The sequence below is a fragment of the Carlito syrichta genome, unplaced genomic scaffold, assembly GCF_000164805.1.
Source record: "Carlito syrichta isolate Samal-C Ts95f unplaced genomic scaffold, Tarsius_syrichta-2.0.1 Scaffold308004, whole genome shotgun sequence".
NCBI classification, from domain to species: domain Eukaryota; kingdom Metazoa; phylum Chordata; class Mammalia; order Primates; family Tarsiidae; genus Carlito; species Carlito syrichta.
The window spans coordinates 233928-252402 of NW_007252100.1; the positions used below are offsets into that span (position 1 = coordinate 233928).

Here is an 18475-nt window from a genome sequence, read left to right on the forward strand (position 1 = left end):
GCGGCCACTGCCCTCCAGTCTGGGTGACCGAGTGAGACTCCAACTCAAAAAAAAAAAAATTAAAATTAAAATTAAAATTAAAAAACCAGCCTGGTGTGGTGTAATCCCAGGACTTTGGGAGGCCGAGGTGAGAGGACTGCCTGAGTCCAAGGGTTTGAGGCCAGCGGGGGCAACTCGGTGACATCTTGTTTCTACGGTAGATCAAAAAATGAGCCAGGTGTGGTGGTGTACACCTGTAGTCCCAACTCCTTTGAAGGCTGAGGCGAGCCCAGCAAGTGGAGGCTGGTCTCGAACGCCCGGCCCCAAGAAATCCTCCCACCTCAGCCTCCTAAAGTGCTGGGATTACCGGCACGAGCCACCGCCCCCGGCCCCCAAGAAATACCGACACCGCATCAGAGCGGCTTCACGCGAATCCCACAATGCCTCGCAGGCTGAGGAGGGCATCCAGCCGCGTGCAAGACCACGATGGGCACCTGGGGAGCGGGAGAACGTCTCTCGGCCTCCAGAAGGCAGTCCACGTACCTGCAGGAAGCGTTCCATTCGACAGGATGAGTGATCGGGCCCAGCCCCGTCGTAGCCGTGCGGAAGCAGGATGACAATGCCACTCTGTAAGCGCCACTTGGCCTCTCCTGGAAAGGCACGCGGCGGGGAGTCAGAGCCCCACAAAGCAGGAGCAAGCCAGTCCCACACGACTCGCAGCGGGCAGGCAATGACGGTGACACGGATTTTCCAGGCCCGCCTGGGCTTCAAGGGCGCCAGCTCAAGGGGGGGGCCAGCCCAGCCCCGGAGAGGGTCGTGGAGGGGCTGGTAAGCCTGGCCCCACACGTGTCAGCTCTAATGGGCTGGTAAGTCAAGCCCTGAGTGCTGTGTTGGGGGGGGTGCTGGCTGGCAAGCCTAGCCCCCAGGGTGTTGGCTCTAAGGCACTGGCAAGCCAAGCCCTGAGAGTGTTGCTGCTTTGGTGGGCTGGCAAGCCTGGCCCCCCGGGTGCCTCGGCTTCGGAGTCTTGCCTTCTTCTGGCAGCTCTCCCGGTTTAGCCGGCTCTGCCGGCTGGCAAGCCAGCCTCTGGGCTGCACGGCTTTTCAACTCCGACGATTTTCTGCAGCATTTCGGGTTGCAGCGCTTCAGGGTCGAGGTTCTCGTCTCATGCCCAGGAAGAATGAGGGACATGGACGGCCAGAAGGTGAAAACGCAGGATGGACGGAGGACAGAAAAGCTCCCACGGCAGGAGGGGGCCCCATACCGGGGGCTGATATAGCCCTAAGTCCAAGCTGATTGTCTGGCCCTAGCTGTGAGCTGTAGCTGTTCTGACTGGCCAGTATTAAGGTAGGGACCTAATGGTGAGCTGATTGGTTGCTTTTCCATCCCAGCAGTGAGTACCTCAACTCTAGCTTGAGAGGCTTGCGTGGAGTTGTTTACCAATGCTGAGCCTGAGAGGCCTGCTAGGAGTTCACACCACATTGAGAATGAGAGGCCTGCTAGGAGTTCACACCACATTGTTACCAGGGACCCGCCTGTCTGCCTGCCTCACCTTTCTCTAGCTATCTCCCTTCTCAATAGCTCGTGGCCGGACCTTCCCAAACCTGAGCGACAACACAGGCCACTATCCTCACACAGAGGGTGGGGCACACTTATTTATGTATTTTGTTGTTGTTGTTGCCCAGGCTGGAGTACAGTGGCACAATTAAAATTCACAGCGGCCTCGAACTCCTGAGCTCAGGCGACCCTCCCTTCCCAGCCTCCTGAGTAGCTGGGACTACAGACATACCCTACTACAGGCTACTAATTTTTTATGTTGGTTTTTTTTTTTTTGAGATAGAGTTTTCCTGTGTTGCCCAGGCTGGTCTTGAACTTCTGGCCTCAAGGGATCCTCCCACCTCGTCTCCTGAAGTGCTGAGATTATAGGACAGCACCATGTCCACTTTTGCAGACATTTTAGAATCATCTCTGGACATGTCAGAAGTCCAGTCTTCTCAGACACTTTTCTTCCTCAGAACCAAACTGTTTCACAGAGAAACACAGCTACAGGAAAGATTTGAGGCACATGTTCAAAACCTTATAGCTGGTACCTGTGCAAAATGGAGATGAGGGTCTGGGGAAAAATCTGGACATTTATTTCACATTTTCAAATTTTTTTTTTTTTGAGTCAAGGTCTCAGTCTGTCATCCAGGATGGAGTACAGCAGCACAATTATACTTCACAGCAGCCTTGAATTCCTGAGCTCAAGCAATCCTCCTGCCTCAGACTCCTGAGTAGCTGGGACTGAAGGCATACACGACCACATCCAACTAACTTTCTTAGTTTTGTTTTTGAGATAGAGTTTTGCTATGTTGCCCAGGCTGGTCTTGAACTTCTGGCCTCAAGTGATCCTCCCAGCTTGGCCTCCCAAAGTGCTGGGATTACAGGCACAGCACCACGCCTAGCCCTGCAGACACTTTAGAATCGTCTCTGGACACGTCAGAAGCCCAACCTTCTTGGGTACATGTTCCCTCAGAACGAAACTATTACAAAGAAACACGGCTACAGGAAATATTTGAGGCATGTGTTTGAAACCTTACAGCTGGTACCCCTGGAAAATGGGGACAAGGGACGAGGATATGGGGAGAGACCTGGACATTTATTTTACATACTTTGAATTTTTTTTTTTTTTTGAGTCAGCATCTCACTCTGTAACCCAGGCTGAAATGCAGTGGCACAATCACAGCTCACCAGAGCCTCAACCTCCTGGGCTCAGGTGATCCTTCTGCCTCAGCATCCCGAGAAACTGGGACTACAGGCACGTGCCATCACACCTGACTAATTTCTTAATTTTTCTATAGAGACCAGGACTCGCTAGGTTGCCCAGGCTGGTCTCAAGCTCTGGGGTTCCAATGCCCCTCCCACCTCAGCCTCCCAAAGTGCCGGGATTATAGGCGTGAGCCACCATCCCCAGCTACTTCAAATTTTTACAGTAAGCAGGTATGACTTTTGAAACTTTCAGACACTGGAGCATGCCTGGATGGAAAGGAATAGGTCTCAAGTCCCCACTGACTCCTGGGCACAGTCACCGAGTGGCACTCAGCCCTCCTGCTGACAGAGAACTTGGATGCCGGCCCTCCCAGGACATGAACCTGTCTGATAGCTGCCACACCCAGTGGACAAGAGCGCGATGCCCAACTCCCGGGAGGTGCTGTGGCACCCAGGAGTCTCGTAAGCAGCAGTGACCCCTTCCCATCCATCTGTCCCGGTGAGACTGGGGCTCTGCATCTGTCACCACCCGTACATGAGCACCAACCTCCCGAGATGAATGTGTCCAAGATGATCTGGGCGCCATTGAAGAAATCGCCAAACTGCGCCTCCCAGATGGGCAGTAACTTTGGACTCTCTATACTCATCCCGTATTCAAATCCCAGGACGGCCTCTTCTGACAACGGGCTGTTGCTGACCTAATCCCACGGAAGAGAAGGAAACACCGTCACACACAGGGGCATCCCACAGAAGCCGGGATGGGAAAGCATCTGGTTTGTGCAAACCTCTCAGAGGGAGGAGGGGGCAGAGGGGACTTTGCTTTCATTTGTTCCCACGTCCCTTTGAGAAAAGAGATTGCTAGAGTTTGAATGTGACTCCAGCCAACAGCACTGGGAACCAAATCTCATGTTGAAATGTGATTCCCTGCCGGGCACCATGGCTCACACCTGTCATTCCAGCATTTTGGGAGGTGGAGGTGAGAGGACTGCCTGAGCCCAGGGGTTCGAGACTAGTCTGGGCAACTTAGCAAGACCTTGTCTCTACAAAAAAAAAAAATCAGAAAATTAGCCAGGCATGGCAGTGCATGCCTATAGTCCCAGCTACTCGGGAAGCTGAGGCAGAAAGATCACCTGAGTCCAGCAGGTCAAGGCTGTGGCAGCCATGAGCATGCCACTGCACTCCAGCCTGGGTGACAAAGTGAGACTTCGACTCCAAAAAAAAAACAAAAAGAAAGAAATTTGATTCCCAATGTTGGAGGTGGAGCCCAATGGGAAGTACTTGGGTCCCAGGAGTGGGATCCTTCATAAATGGATAATCCCCTCCCAGGGAGTAGAGGGTGCGTGAGTTCCCACTCTATTAATTCCCCTAAGAGCTGGTTCTTGAAAAGAGCCAGGTACCACCTTCCTCTCTTGCTTCCTGTCTTCCCACATGATCTCTGCCCACACCAGCTCCCCTCCACCTACTGGTAAGGGAAGAAGTAGCCTGAGGCCCTCACCGGATGCCCAATTTTCCAGCCAGCAGCACTGGGAGTCAAATAAATCTTATTTCTTTACAAATTACCGAGCCTCAGGGGTTCCTTCATGGCAACACTAAATGGATTAAGATCAATATCAGTGATGCTTATGGGAAAAGCTGGGATGAAGAGAGGAAGAGTGAAAAGAGTTTGGAATGTGGATATGAAAGATTTTCTTCAGGGATACAGATAGACTTCTCAGGTGACCTGCCTTCTGAGCTGGGAGTAAAACGGTGCTATAAAGCTTTTTAAAAACATGTTGAAAAACAAAGTAGGAAAACTCACAAAGTAAAAGCATACCTTTCTAACAACATACTAACGTGATAAGTCAAAAGAATCATCATGATATGTGAAGATTTAAAACGCACAATACAAAATACATCTCTGAGGAGGTTAAAAAGGCATGATGATTAAATACAGCATGGTTCTGGTCTAGGTTCAAGAAGGAGATGGTGGTAATGTCTCAGTATTAACTTCCTGATGTTTCTTTTTTTTTTCTTTTTGAGTTGGAGTCTCGCTCTGTTGCCCAGGCTGGAGTGCAGTGGTATGCTCACGGCCACTGCAGCCTTGACCTGTTGGGCTCAGGCGATCCTTCCACCTCAGCCTTCCAAGAAGCTGGGACCACAGGCGCATGCCCCCATGCCTGTGTAATTTTTTGATTTATGGTAGAGACAAGGTCTCACCAAATTGCCCAAGCTAGACTCAAACCCCAGGGCTCAGGCAATCCTCTTGCCTCTGCCTCCCAAAGTAATGGAATTACAGGCATGGGTCACTCTACCCAGCTAATTTCCTGATTTTGATGCTTGTCTTGTGATAGAGGAGAACATCTCTGTTTTTAGGAAATCCACACTGGGGGGCATGGGGTTGGCAACTTGCTCTCCAGTGGTTCGGGATGAGAAGACGTTCCTTTGTAATATATATCTAATTCTTTTGTCATTTTGTGCTTGTTTCAAATTTTTATTTTTTATTTTTATTTTTTGAGTTGGAGTCTCACTCTGTTACCCAGGATGGAGTGCAGTAGCACGCTCACGGCCACCATAGCCTCGACCTGCTAGGCTCAGGCAATCCTTCCGCCTTAGCCTTCCAAGTAGCTGAACTACAGACACACACCACCATGCCTGGCTATTTTTTTTTTTTTTTCTTTTTTTACTTTATTGTAGAGATGAGATCTCGCCAAGTTGCCTGGGGTGGTCTTGAACCCATGGGCTCAGGCAATCCTCTCACCTCGGTCTTCCAAAGTACTGGGATTATAGGCCTGAGCCACCATGCCTGGCCTGTTTCAAATTTTTTAAAAATATTTTTAAAAGTTATATCTTCATTATTTGGCAATAAGAAGTTAGTGCTGATACATGCTACAGCCTGGATAGACTTAGAAGACATGATCATAAGTCAAAGAAACCAATCACAGAAGGCCACATACGATATCACTGCATTTACACAAACCATCCAAAATAGTGAAATCAACAGAAACAAAAAGTAGATTAGTGATTGTTGCCAGGGGCGGAAGGAAGGAATAGGGAGCCTCTGCTAATGGTTAAGGGGTTTCCTTCTGGGGTGATGAAAATGTTATGAAATTAGATAGTGGTGATAGTTGCACAACTCTGTGAATATAATAGAAATTTAGTATATTTACAGTTTAGTATATTTTAGTATATTTAGAATTTTACACATTGACAGGTTGAATTTTATGAGTTATATCTCAATAAAGCCTTTATTTAAAAAAAAAAAAACACCTCAGGCTGGGCATGGTGGCTCACACCTGTAATCTCAGCACTTTGGGAGGCTGAGGCAGGAGGACTGCTTGAGCCCAGGAGTTCAAGACCAGTCCAGACAATATAGCAAGAACTTGACTCTGCAAAAATAAAAAATGAGCCAGGCATGTGGTGGTGCACACCTGTAGCCCCAGTTACTCGGGAGGTTGAGGTGGGATTATTAGTATGGTGGGATTATGCATAGCTTACCTTTCTGATTTCAATTGTGATTTCAGTTATAATCTATCTATCATCTATCTATCTATCAGTCATTTACCTTCTACCACCTACCTATCTCTATCAATCTATTTTTCATCTATCAATCAATCTACCTATCTGTCATCTATTATCTATTTACCATCTATCACCTATCTATTATCTATATCTCTATCATCTATCTGTCTATCATCCATCTATCATCTATCTACCAATTATCTATCTACCTATATTTATCTGTCTGTCACCTATCTACCATCTATCTATTATCTATCTATCTATTATTTATTTACCCTCTACCTATCATCTATCTATCTATCACCTATCTTTCACCTTTCTATCATCTATCAATTAATCTATCATCTATCTATTACTGATCTATCTATCATCTATCAGTTATTTATCTATCTATCATCTACCCATGTATCTGCCTGTCTGTTATCTATCTATCTGTCAACCATGTCTCTAGATAGTCAGCTGTCTACCTAGTGAAAGATGCCTGCATTTCTCCGACTGGCACGTGTGTTGCACACAGGGTTCGGGCCGGCCACTCTACTTGATCGCCACCTGTCCTCCCCTCCTTCCTCATCTCTCTTCCCACGCAAGGTTGACACACCCACTCACATTTTGAATCTCTCCCTTCTTTGGGCTGCTTCTAGGACCGGGCCTCTCCTCTCTGGACCTCTCCTCTTTGGCCTTCTCCCCTCAGCTCATGGACAATCAAAAGCTTAAAATAAAACAAAAAAAATCCCCCTGCCCTGGCTCCCCAAGCTACCACTTCCTTTCACAGTCAAGTTTCTAGAAAGAATAATCTAACCCACTTGTCTCCACTATTTTATGTCCTGCTCTCCCTCAACTAAACGCAGTCTAGACTCTGCCCTCACTACTCCACAGAAATAGCACGACCCGGTCAACCCCTGGCCTTCCAGTTACTGAACCCCATGGCATGTCATTCTTCACGCTAGCTGACACTTCCCTCCTTGGGCACAGAGCCAGTGACTCCCAGCTCCCCTGCCTTTCCGGAGACTCTTTTTGTGAAATACTTTTCCTCTGCCTGCGCCTTGAAAGTTGTTTCTCCTAGGATAGTCGCCCTGGTTCTCTTATGCTTTCTCGGGGGGTTCTCCACCCTACAGCTTCAATCACTTCCACACCTTGATGACTTCCAAATCTATACTGAGAGCTAATTGCCTGATAGAAACCCCGATGTCCCACAACCACAGAATATACATTCTACTCATCACCGTATGGAAAAAAGAAAGAAAGAAACCCCGACGTCATTCAGCCCCCTCAATGGCAAATGTTCAAAATGGAGTCCATCAACTTTCCTCACCTAAGCTGATCCCCTCTCCTGGACTCTCTCTGGGTCGACACCACCGCCATCTCCCAGGTGGCTAAGTCAAGCAGCCAAGAGACAACCCAAATTCGTCTTTCTTCTCTACTTTCTTCCTCTGCCACTGAGCCCAATTGCTTCTATTTTCTGGATGGTTCTCAACTCTGGTTCTGTCTTTCCTCTCCACTGCTGCTGGCCTGAGCCAGGACCCTTGATTCCGTGCCTGGAAGACTGAGATGCCTCCTTAACGGTTGTCTTAAGTTCTCATCCTTCTTCAGTTTAGGTTTCCAGAGCATTGTCAGGAGTGGTCTTTTTTAAAATTATTTTTTTGAGTGAGGGTCTCACTCTGTTGCCCAGGCTGGAGTGTACTGGTATGATCACAGCTCACTGCAGCCTCGCCCTCCTCGGTTCAGGTGATCCCTCTGCCTCAGCCTTCTGAGTAGCTGGGACTACAGGCACACGCCACCACGCCCAGCTACTTTTTTTATTTATTGTAGAGATGAGGTCTTGCCAAGTTGCCCAGGTTGGTCTTGAACCCTGGGCTCAGGCAATCCTCTTGCCTCTGCCTCCCAAAGTGCTGGGATTATAGGCTTGAGTCACTGAGGTCAGCTCACTTTTATTTATTTATTTATTTTGAGTTGGAGTCTCACTCTGTCACCCAGGCTGGAGGGTAATGGCATGCTAATTTTTTTTAATTGATTGCTTTGCTTTTTGGTAGACATGAGGTCTTGCTATGCTTCCCAGGCTAGTTGTGAACTCCTGGTCTCAAGCAATCCTCCCACTTCAACCTCCCAAAATGCTGGGATTACAGGCGTGAGCCACTGTGCCCAGATCTTTCTTTTTTCTTCTTCTTTTTTTTTAAGTGAGAAAGCAGGATTTACTGAGAGGACAGAAAAGCTCCCACAGTGGGAGGGGACCTGAACAGGCTGCCCTGGATCTTTCTAATACACAAACCTCAACTGCTCAAAACTCCTCCACGGGATCTCTTTTTCATGACACTCAAAACTTGTAATGCCTGGGTAGTCCAGTCTGGCCACTCCCTTTCCTCCTGTGTCCACTTCACAGCTTCAACTCTAGCCTTGCGAAGCTATTTGCAGTTCCCAGAGCATGTTGGGTTCTCTTATTTCAAGCTTTTGTATGCACTCTTGTGTCCACCTAGAATATTCTCCCGACATCAATTAGGCTAGACAAAACCTATGACCTTCAAATCCCACCTCAAATGTGGTCTATTCTGTCAAGCATTTCCTGACCTCCCCAAGCAAAGATGCTGTCCCCGTCTCCTATGTGTCTACTGGACATTGTATGCTTGTCTACGCTTAGATACTTTATTTTCTTCACTCTATTAATGCTTTTATTTGTTCTAAAAAGTATGTAAGGCAACTTTTAAATACACATAATGTGCAGCACACACTTTTTTTTTTTGAGTCTTACTCTGTCCCCCAGGCTAAATGCAGAGGAACACTCACGGCCACCGCAGCCTCAATCGGCTGGGCTCAGGCGATCCTTCGGCCTCCGTTTCCAAGTAGCTGGAACTACAGGCATATGCCACCACACCCAGCTAATTTTTCAATTTATTGCAGAGATGGGTCTGCCTAGTTGCCCAGGCTGGTCTTGAAACCCTGGGCTTAGGCAATCCTCTTGCCTCCGCCTCCCAAAGTGCTGGGATTATAGGTTTCAGCCACTGAGCTCAGTTCACTTTTCTTTTTTTTTTTTAAAGTAGGAGTCACACTCTGTCACCCAGGCTGGAGTGTAGTGGCACGATCACACAGTCTCAACCTTCTGGACTCAGGTGATCCTTCTGTCTCAGTTTCCCAGGTAGCTGGGACTACAGATGTATGCCATCACACCTGGCTAATTTTTTATTTCCTGTAGAGATTAGATCTCTCTATGTAGCCCAAGCTGGACTCAAACTCCTGGGCTCAAGCAATCCTCCCAACTTGACCTCCCAAGTGCTCAGATTATTGCACCTGACCACTGTTTTTCTTAAGTAGGCAAGAAATGTTGGCTTATTATTTACATCTCTGACTAAATTTAATGAATCACAGCCATATGCAGATTATAATATCAATTTTGAATTGAAAAAATGCACATCCATTTTATATTTACATGATTACAGATACATTGCCAGAGTAAGCTAGCCCAGTCTACTCGCGTGTCACTCCTACTCCAAATGTAAGCACCCACCCATTCAGCACCCCTCTATATCAAGAAGTATTGAACCCAAAGCTGCCTAGATCTGTTTCTAGTTGTTTTAAGAATCCTGGGGTCAGATGTAGAGGCTCAAGCCTGTAATCCCAGCACTTTGGGAGGCTGAGGTGGGAGGATTGCCTGAGCCCATGGGTTTAAGACCAGCCTGGGCAACTTGGCGAGACCCCATCCCTACAACAAATCAAAAAATTAGCCAGACATGATAGTACATGCCTATAGTTCCAGTTACTTGGAAGCCTGAGGCAGAAGGATCACCTGAACCCAGTGGGTGGAGTCTGCAGTGACCATGAACATGCCTGGGTGACAGAGTGAGACTCCAACTCACAAAAAATCCTGAAATTGGCCGGGTACAGTGGCTCACACCTGTAATTCCAGCATTTTGACTGGAGGAGTGGAGTCAAAATGCTAGACAGTGGAGGCGAAAGGATTATCTGGAGTCCAGGGATTTGAGACCATCCTGGGCAACTTGGCGAGACCTCGTCTCTACAGTAAATCACAAAAATTAGCCAGGCATGGTGGCGTGTACCTGCAGTTCCAGCTACTTGGAAGGTTGAGGCAGAATGATTGCGAGACCAGCAGGTTAAGGCTGCAGTGACAGTGAGTGTACCACTGCACTCCAATCTAGACAATGAAGTGAGACTCCGACTAAAAAAAAAGAAAAAAAGAATTCTGGCTTTTATGATCAATATATATTAAAATATCCTACCTCCAGAAACCCCTTCTGATTAGGATCCATATGGTTCAAGGGGATATAGGTGTCATCGGTCTCCTGGCAGACCACCATTGCATGCCTTTGGCTAAAAGTTCCACGACCAACATCTTGGCCACTCAGACGGACATTAAAACCTTAAGCAAAAAAGAGAAGAAAAATAAAATCCAGATTCCCTTGAATACCCTAATAATAAGTCATGGTAACTCTAAATTCTTATACATTGGCTCATCATTAGGATTTTCCTTTTTTTTACTTTTAGAGACAAGGTCTTGCCAAGTTACTCAGGCTGGTCTCAAACCCCTGGGCTCAGGCAATCCTTTCTTCTCTGCCTCCCAAAGTTCTGGGTTTATAGGCGTGAGTCACCGTGCCCGGCAATTTTTCTTTTTTATTTTGTGAGTTGTGGTCTCACTCTGTTGCCCAGGCTGAAGCGCAGTAGCATGATCACGGCTCATTGCAGGCTCAACTTCCTGAGCTTAGGTGATCTTTCCACCTCAGCCTCTCGTGTAGCTGGGACTACAGGCACACGCCACCATTCTCAGCTAATTTTTTAAATTTTTTGTTGAGACAAAGTCTTGCCATGTTGCCTAGGCTGGTCTTAAACTCCTGGCCTCAAGCGATCCTCCCACCTCAGCCTCCCAAAATGCTGGGATTACAGGTGTCAGCCCCAGTGCCTGGCCGAGGACTTTCCTTAGGATTAGAGATTCTCCCTGTTAAAATATATGTTCTATATTCAAAAGTCTATAGTTGGCCAGGCGTGGTGACTCATGCCTATAATCTTAGCACTTTGGGGGGCCAAGGTAGGAGAATTACTTGAGCCCAAGATTCAAGATAGGCCTGGGCAACATAGTGAGACAGTCTCTAAAAAATAAAATAAAATAATTGAAAACCCAAAAGTCTATAGTTAAGGTGAGATTGTATAAGAATGGAGAGTTATTATTTTTAGAGAAAAATATATTTCCAATATATCCAGCATGGAGCCCTTTATTTCCCAGAAATGAATAAATGTTCCTTTTTTTTTTTTTGAGCCGGAGTCTCACTCTCTTGCCTAGGCTGAAGTACAGTGCAGAGTCTTGACCTTGACCTGATGGGCTCAGGTGATCCTTCCACCTCAGCCTTCCAAGTAGCTGGAACCACAGGCACACGCCACCACACCCAGCTAATTTTTTGATTTATTGTAGAGACGAGGTCTTACCATGTTGCCCAGTCTGGTCTTGAACCCCTGGGCTCAGGCAATCCTTTCGCCTCCATCTCCCAAAGTGCCAGGATTACAGGCGTGAGCTACCGCCCTTGGCCAGGAATAAATATTCTACTGTCTATATTCTAATGGTTATCAACATAACTGTGACTACATTTCAGTAATATTGTCAGGTAGAAAAAGTTACCATGTTTTTGAACCTCTTTAACCAGTGAAAACAGCAAGAGTTTGTCGTCATGCAAAAAACCCACAGGGATCACGTAGCCAAACATCATTGAAATTGCTGGCCACCGGCTGTGGAGCTAGCCAGAAACATCTTACCTTGAGCGAGTAAGGAGCCCAGAGCAAGGGCCTCCGCCGTGGCCCAGTCTAGCTTCGTTCCGTCCATCACCTTCTCCATTCTGGACTATAAAATTGAGGGGAAGGAAGAAAGAAACTTTTAAGAGTCCATATCAGCTGGGCTCGGTGGCTCAGCCTGTAATCCCAGGCCTTTGGGAGGCTGAGGCGAATGGATGCCTGAGCCTGAGGGTTCGAGACCCGCCTGGGCAACTTGGCAACACCTCATCTCTACAATAAATCAAAAACTAAGCCGGGCTGGGTGGCTCAGCCTGTAATCCCGCGCCTTTGGGAGGCTGAGGTGAGTGGATTGCCTGAGCCCACGGGTTCGAGACCCGCCTAGGCAACTTGGCGAGACCTCATCTCTACAATAAATCAAAATGAGCCAGGCATGGTAGCGCATGCCTGTAGTTCCAGCTACTTGGAAGGCTGAGGCGGAAGGATTGCCAGAGCCCAGTGGGTCGAGGCTACAGTGACCGGGAGCGGCCACCGCACTCCAGTCTGGGCGACAGAGTGAGACTCCAACTCAAAAAAAAATAAAATAAATCAATCAACCAAAAACTAGCCAGGCGTGGTAGCACGCGCCTGTAGTTCTGGCTACTTGGAAGGCTGAGGTGGGAGGATCGACTGAACCCAGCAGGTTAAGGCTGCAGTGACTGGGAGCGGCCACTGCACTCCAGTCTGGGTGACAGAGTGAGATTCCAACTCAAAAAAAAAAAAGAGTCCATATCAGAGTGTTAATGCTCTCTGATGCTTAATGCCACAGAGGTAAGCATCAAGCACAACGTTGAATAAAAACAGAGACTGCAGACAGACACAGGCAAGTAGAATAGCCACGCTGTATAGTTTTTAAACAGGCAAAGCAAGCAAGTCTCAGGTTGGAGGTTATCTCTGTGGAGGCATGAGGAGATGGAATGTCGGGGCTGGGGAACTGTATTTATTTAAATTTCAAGTTTGGTGGCTTTTTTGGGGAGGGAGTTGGGGGTCTCACTCTGTGGCCCAGGCTGGAATGCAGTGGCACAACCAGGGCTCACCACAGCCTCGACCTCCTGGCTCAGATGATCCTTCTGCCTCAGTCTCCCGAGTAGCTGGGACTACAAGCGGACCACCACATCCAGATAATTTTTCTTTTTTTTTTTTTTTTAAGTTGGAGTCTCACTCTGTCACTCAGACTGGAGTGCAGTGGCCGCTCCCGGCCACCGCAGCCTCGACCTGCTGGGATCAGGTGATCCTTCCACCTCAACCTTCCAAGTAGCTGGAAATACAGGCACGTGCTACCACACCTGGCTCATTTTGATTTATTGTAGAGATGAGGTCTCGCCAAGTTGCCCAGGCGGGTCTCGAACCTGCTGGCTCAGGCAATCCACTTACCTCGGCCTCCCAAAGTGCTGGGATTACAGGCTGAGCCACCGAGCCCGGCCAGATAATTTTTCTTTTCTTTTCTTTTCTTTTTTTTGGTAGTGACAAGGTCTCGCTGTATTGCCTGGGCTAGTCTCGAACTTCTGGCCTCAAGTAATCCTCCCGACTCAATGTCCCAAGGTGCTGGGATTACAGGCATGAGCCACTACACTCAGCCGGGAACTGTATTTATAATATTCTATTTCTTAAGCTGGGTGTCAGTATTCAGGGGGCAAAGTTTCTTCATTCAAGCTTAAGAATGAGGAAGATCTTTACTTCTTTGCTCTCTTTGTTTTAGCACTGAAAGTCCCATGTTCCTGGAAACTCTCAAGTCCCAGGCAAACCAGGACAGTTTGTCATCTTGTCATCTGATAGCTAACATAAGCCAATATGAAAACTTCAACATGAGTAAGGATCTAAACGGCTACCTTTTACTGTAATGGTTCTTTTATTTAAGCCATCTGGAAGAATTAAGGTGTTTTCTGCTCACTGGTTGGAAAGAGATCAAAACACATTTCTGTATTTCTGCATCTTTAATAATAAGCACATATTCCATTGAACATGCAGCATGTTAAACATGCATAAGACTGAGTGCAGTGGCTCACATCGATAATCCTAGTCTAGGGGCTCGAGACCAGTTTAAGCAACATAGTGAGACCTCAGCTCTACGAAAAGTTAGAAGTTAGGCCAGGTGCAGTGGCTCATGCCTATAATCCCAGCACTTTGGGAGGCTGAGGGGAGAGGACTGCCTAAGCTCACGGGTTGGAGACCAACCCAGGCAACCTGGCAAGACCTCATCTCTACAATTAATCAAAAAATTAGCTGGGCATGGTGGCGCGTGCCTGTAGTTCTAGCTACTTGGAAGGCTGAGGTGGAAGGATCACCTGAACCCAGCAGCTCGAGGCTGCGGTGGCCGTGAGTGTGTCACTGCATTCCAGCCTGGGCAACAGAGTGAGACTCCAACTCAAAAAAAAAAAAAAAAAAAAAATTAGCTGGGTGTCATGGTGCGCACCTGTAGTTCCAACCACTCAGGAGGCTGAGGCAGAAGGATCACCTGAGCCCAGGAGGTCGAGACCACATGAGCTGTGATTGTGCCACTGTACTCCAGCCTGGGCAACAGAGTGAGATCCTACCACAAAAAACAACAACAACAACCAAAAAAACCCTTCCCAAGCCATAAATAAATAAACAAACAAAGAAATAAATACATGGAAGAAAAACAAAAGTAGAGAAAAGTCTGAGCTGATTGACTGTCAGTACCAAAGCAACACAAGGATAGGTTCCTAGAACCTGATGACACCCAATAAATGCTCGCCAAATGCATCAGTCAACAGAAAAGACCAGACCGACATGCATTTCTTTGCTGAGCAGGAAAGAAAGGCAGTGAGTGACACTGTCAATGTCCGCACCTGCACATACATCTTCAGGAGGTGACTGTGCATCTGGAGTCCCCCGGGCACCTCCACAGACTTCACGCCAACGAACCGCAGGAGTTCCAGGGGCACACCTGTGCTCCAGGTGGTGACTCGAGCTTCCGGCTGAGCCAGGCCCTGCCAGTGGGCCTGAAGGTTGGAGGCCGGAGGGCTGTAGTGGGCCATGTTGTTCAGGTGGCCGTTTAACTTGGCGTAGTAGGAAGATTTGATTTCAGATACCTCCTCTTGAGTCATGAGTCCGCCGGCGATCAGGTGCTCCGCATATGTGTCTGGGATGCTCTTTCGGGCTCTGTCCAGGAGAGAGGAGACAAGACAAATCAGTCTGATCTGGAAACACCTAAGAGAGACAGAGATGGTCATCGTCAAAGGCACCGGGGAGTGTCATTGCTATAAAAAAGTGCTCAGTGAAAGTTTTGGGACTAATGGAGGTGGTGACTGTAAAACACTGTGGCTGTCATAAATGCTACTGAATTGTTCACTTTATGTTTTTTTATTTCTATTTTATTTTTTAACACCTCACACCATTGACATTTTGGATGTTCACTTTAAAATAGTCGATTTTACATTATATGACTTTCATCTCAATAAGTTAATAAAACAAAATAAGTAAATACACATTTTAAAAGTCAATTACTTAATTAAAGGCACGCACAAGTACCAAACTTCTTCCAGGCAAGCAAGAGAAAACAAATGTATCTTTATAAGCTTTTGTCCACATCCAGGTAGAAATAATGAGTATGGTTTTTCTATGCATTGGTAAAATCTGACAGTTATTTCTTTTTTTTTTTAATTTTTATTTTTTGAGTTGGAGTCTCACTCTGTCGCCCAGACTGGAGTGCAGTGGCCGCTCCCGGCCACCTCAGCCTCTACCTGCCGGGCTCCGGCGATCTTTCCACCTCCGCCTTCCGAGTAGCCGGAATTACAGGCGCACGCTACCACGCCCGGCTGATTTTTTGATTTACTGTAGAGATGAGGTCTCGCTGCCCAGGCGGGTCTGGAACCCGCGGGCTCGGGCAGTCCACTCACCTCAGCCTCCCAGAGGCGCGGGATGACAGGCTGAGCCACCGAGCCCGGCTTTGACAGTTATTTCTGGAGTTGACCCACACTGTTTGCCCAATCAGCATCCCCTTGACTTCGAAGAGTATAGACTCCAATGCTGTTGACACGGTTCCAGGGTGCTTCAGCCGTCGCTTAACCATAGCAGCCAGCACCTGGGTGTGGCAGCAACACTAATAACGCCACTCTTTGCTCACATCATCCTTTAACATCTGTCCACATGGATTATCATATTTGATCCTGACAAAAGTGAGAGGTAAACAGGGCAGATTTTTTTAAAAGGGGGTACTGAGGCTCGTCAACCCATTCAGCTGCCAAGTTCAGAGGGAAACAGAGAATGCAGGCTGGGTACGGTGGCTCGCGCCTATAATTCCAGCATTTTGGGAGGCTGGGGTGAGAGGACTGCCTGAGTCCACAGATTTGAGACCAGCCTGGGCAACTTGGCGAGACCTCATATCTACAATAAATCAGAAAATTCGCTGGGCATGGTGGTGCGTGCCTGTAGTTCCAGCTACTTGGAAGGCCGAGGTGGAAGGATTGCCAGAGTTCAGCAGGTCGAGGCTCTGGTGGCCAGGAGCATGCCACTGTCCTCCAGCCTGGGAAACAGAATGAGACTTCAACTCAAAAAAAAAAAAGAAAAGAAACAGAAGCAACGTCTGTAAAATGTCACCAAGCTTACTCCTCTGCTTTAATTTATATCTATGAGGAAATAAAGTGGGAGGGGGTGTCTCTTTTACCTTCTAGTATCTAAAAAAGGAAATACCACAGTAACACATCCCCTCTTCTTCATGTTCACCTTCTGAATCAGCACCGACAGAAATAAAATGCAAGCTATGTGTGTAATTTTAAATTTCCTGGCAGTCACATTAGAAAAGGTAAAAAGGAGCAAGTGAAATTAGTTACAAAGATATTCTGTATTTAAGTCAATACAGTAAATCCCCTATATACAAACCTTCAAGTTACAAACTTAAAGAGCCACACGTGCATTTTTTTTGAGTTGGAGTCTCACTCCTCATCGCCCAGGCTGGAGTACAGTGACACGCTCACAGCCACCGCAGCCTCATCCTACTGGGCTCAGGTGATCCTTCCACCTCAGCCTTCCAAGTAGCTGGAACTACAGATGCATGCCACCATGACCGACTTTTTTTTTTTTTTATTTATTGTAAAGACGAGGTCTCACCAAGTTGCCCAGGCTGGTCTTGAACCCCCAGGCTCAGGCAATCCTCTCCCCTCAGTCTCCCAAAGTGCTGGGATGACAGGCTGAGCCACCATGCCCGGCCTCATTTTTTAATCTATTATTTCTTTCTACCAGGTATCAGTACAGCCTGTTAAATACTAATAGTACTATATAGGTGACTGTTAGTCGGACTTAAAACAAATTGGATTTTTAAATATATTTTTGCATAATACATTTTTTAATATATTATTTCTTTTTAATATATATATTTTTAATATATTATTTCTTTCCACCAGGTATCAGTATAGCCTGTTAAATACTAATAGTACTATATAGTTGACTGTTAGTTGGACTTAAAACAAATTGGACTTTTTTTTTTTGAGTTGGAGTCTTACTCTGTCGCCCAGACTGGAGTGGGCTCCGGCGATCCTTCCACCTCAGTCTTCCAAGTAGCTGGAACTACAGGCATGCACTACCACGCCTGGCTAATTTTTTTTTGTTTTATTGTAGAGATGAGGTCTCGCCAAGTTGCCCAGGTAGGTCTCGAACCCGCAGGCTCAGGCAATCCTCCACTCACCTCAGCCTCCCAAAGCGTGGGATTACAGGCTGAGCCACTGAGCCTGGCTATAAATTGAATTTTTAAATATATTCTTTCATAATATATTTTAAAAAAATTTTAATATATCATTGCAATATATTATTTTTTAATATATTATTTCTTTCCACCAAGTATCAGTAAAACCTGTTAAATACTAATAGTACTATATAGTTGATTGTTAGTTGGGCTTAAAACAAATTGGACTTACAAATGAGCTCTCAGAATGGAACTCATTCGTATGTTGGGGACTTCCTGTAAACCTAAAAGACTGTAATTCCAATATCTAATCAATACAAAAATTATTGACATATTTTATGTTTATATATATATATGTTTTTGAAGGTAAGATTTATTGAGAGGACAGAAAAGATCCCAGAGTGGGAGGGGACCCGAGGGGGTTGCCTGTTTATATGTTTTTAATATGTATTTCTTTTTTTGGAAGTCAGTGTCCTGGGATATGTTTGTACATCATAAGCCAGGTCTTTGAAATCTGGAGTGCATATTGCCCTTATAGTAGCACATCACTCAGGACCAGCCACATTTCAAGTGCTCAGGAGACACTTATGGCTTGTGGCTTCCATATTGGACACCAACGTTCTGAACATGCTTTAAAATCTGTTGGCCAGGCATGGCAGCTCACACCTGTAATCCCAGCACTTTGGGAGGCTGAGGCAAGAGGATTGCCTGAGTCCAGGGGTTCAAGACTAGATGGGGCAATCTGGCGAGACCTCGTCTATACCATAAAAAATCAAAAAATTAGCCAGGCTCGGTGGCTCAGCCTGTAATTCCACGCCTTTGGGAGGCTGAGGTGAGTGGATTGCCTGAGCC

At 46.8% G+C, this 18475-nt stretch overlaps 1 protein-coding gene across 1 annotated transcript in view; it reads right to left on the bottom strand.

Annotated features, from left to right (window-relative positions):
- Window positions 1-18475, bottom strand: part of DHTKD1 (dehydrogenase E1 and transketolase domain containing 1) — a 68667-nt gene that overhangs the window by 11731 nt on the left and 38461 nt on the right. The window contains exons 8-12 of the mRNA XM_008064765.2: window positions 14793-15105; window positions 11971-12055; window positions 10449-10588; window positions 3272-3422; window positions 523-629 (exon numbers count right to left, since the gene is read on the bottom strand). Of these exons, the coding sequence (XP_008062956.1) occupies window positions 523-629; window positions 3272-3422; window positions 10449-10588; window positions 11971-12055; window positions 14793-15105 (796 nt within the window). The remainder of the gene's footprint in view (window positions 1-522; window positions 630-3271; window positions 3423-10448; window positions 10589-11970; window positions 12056-14792; window positions 15106-18475) is intronic.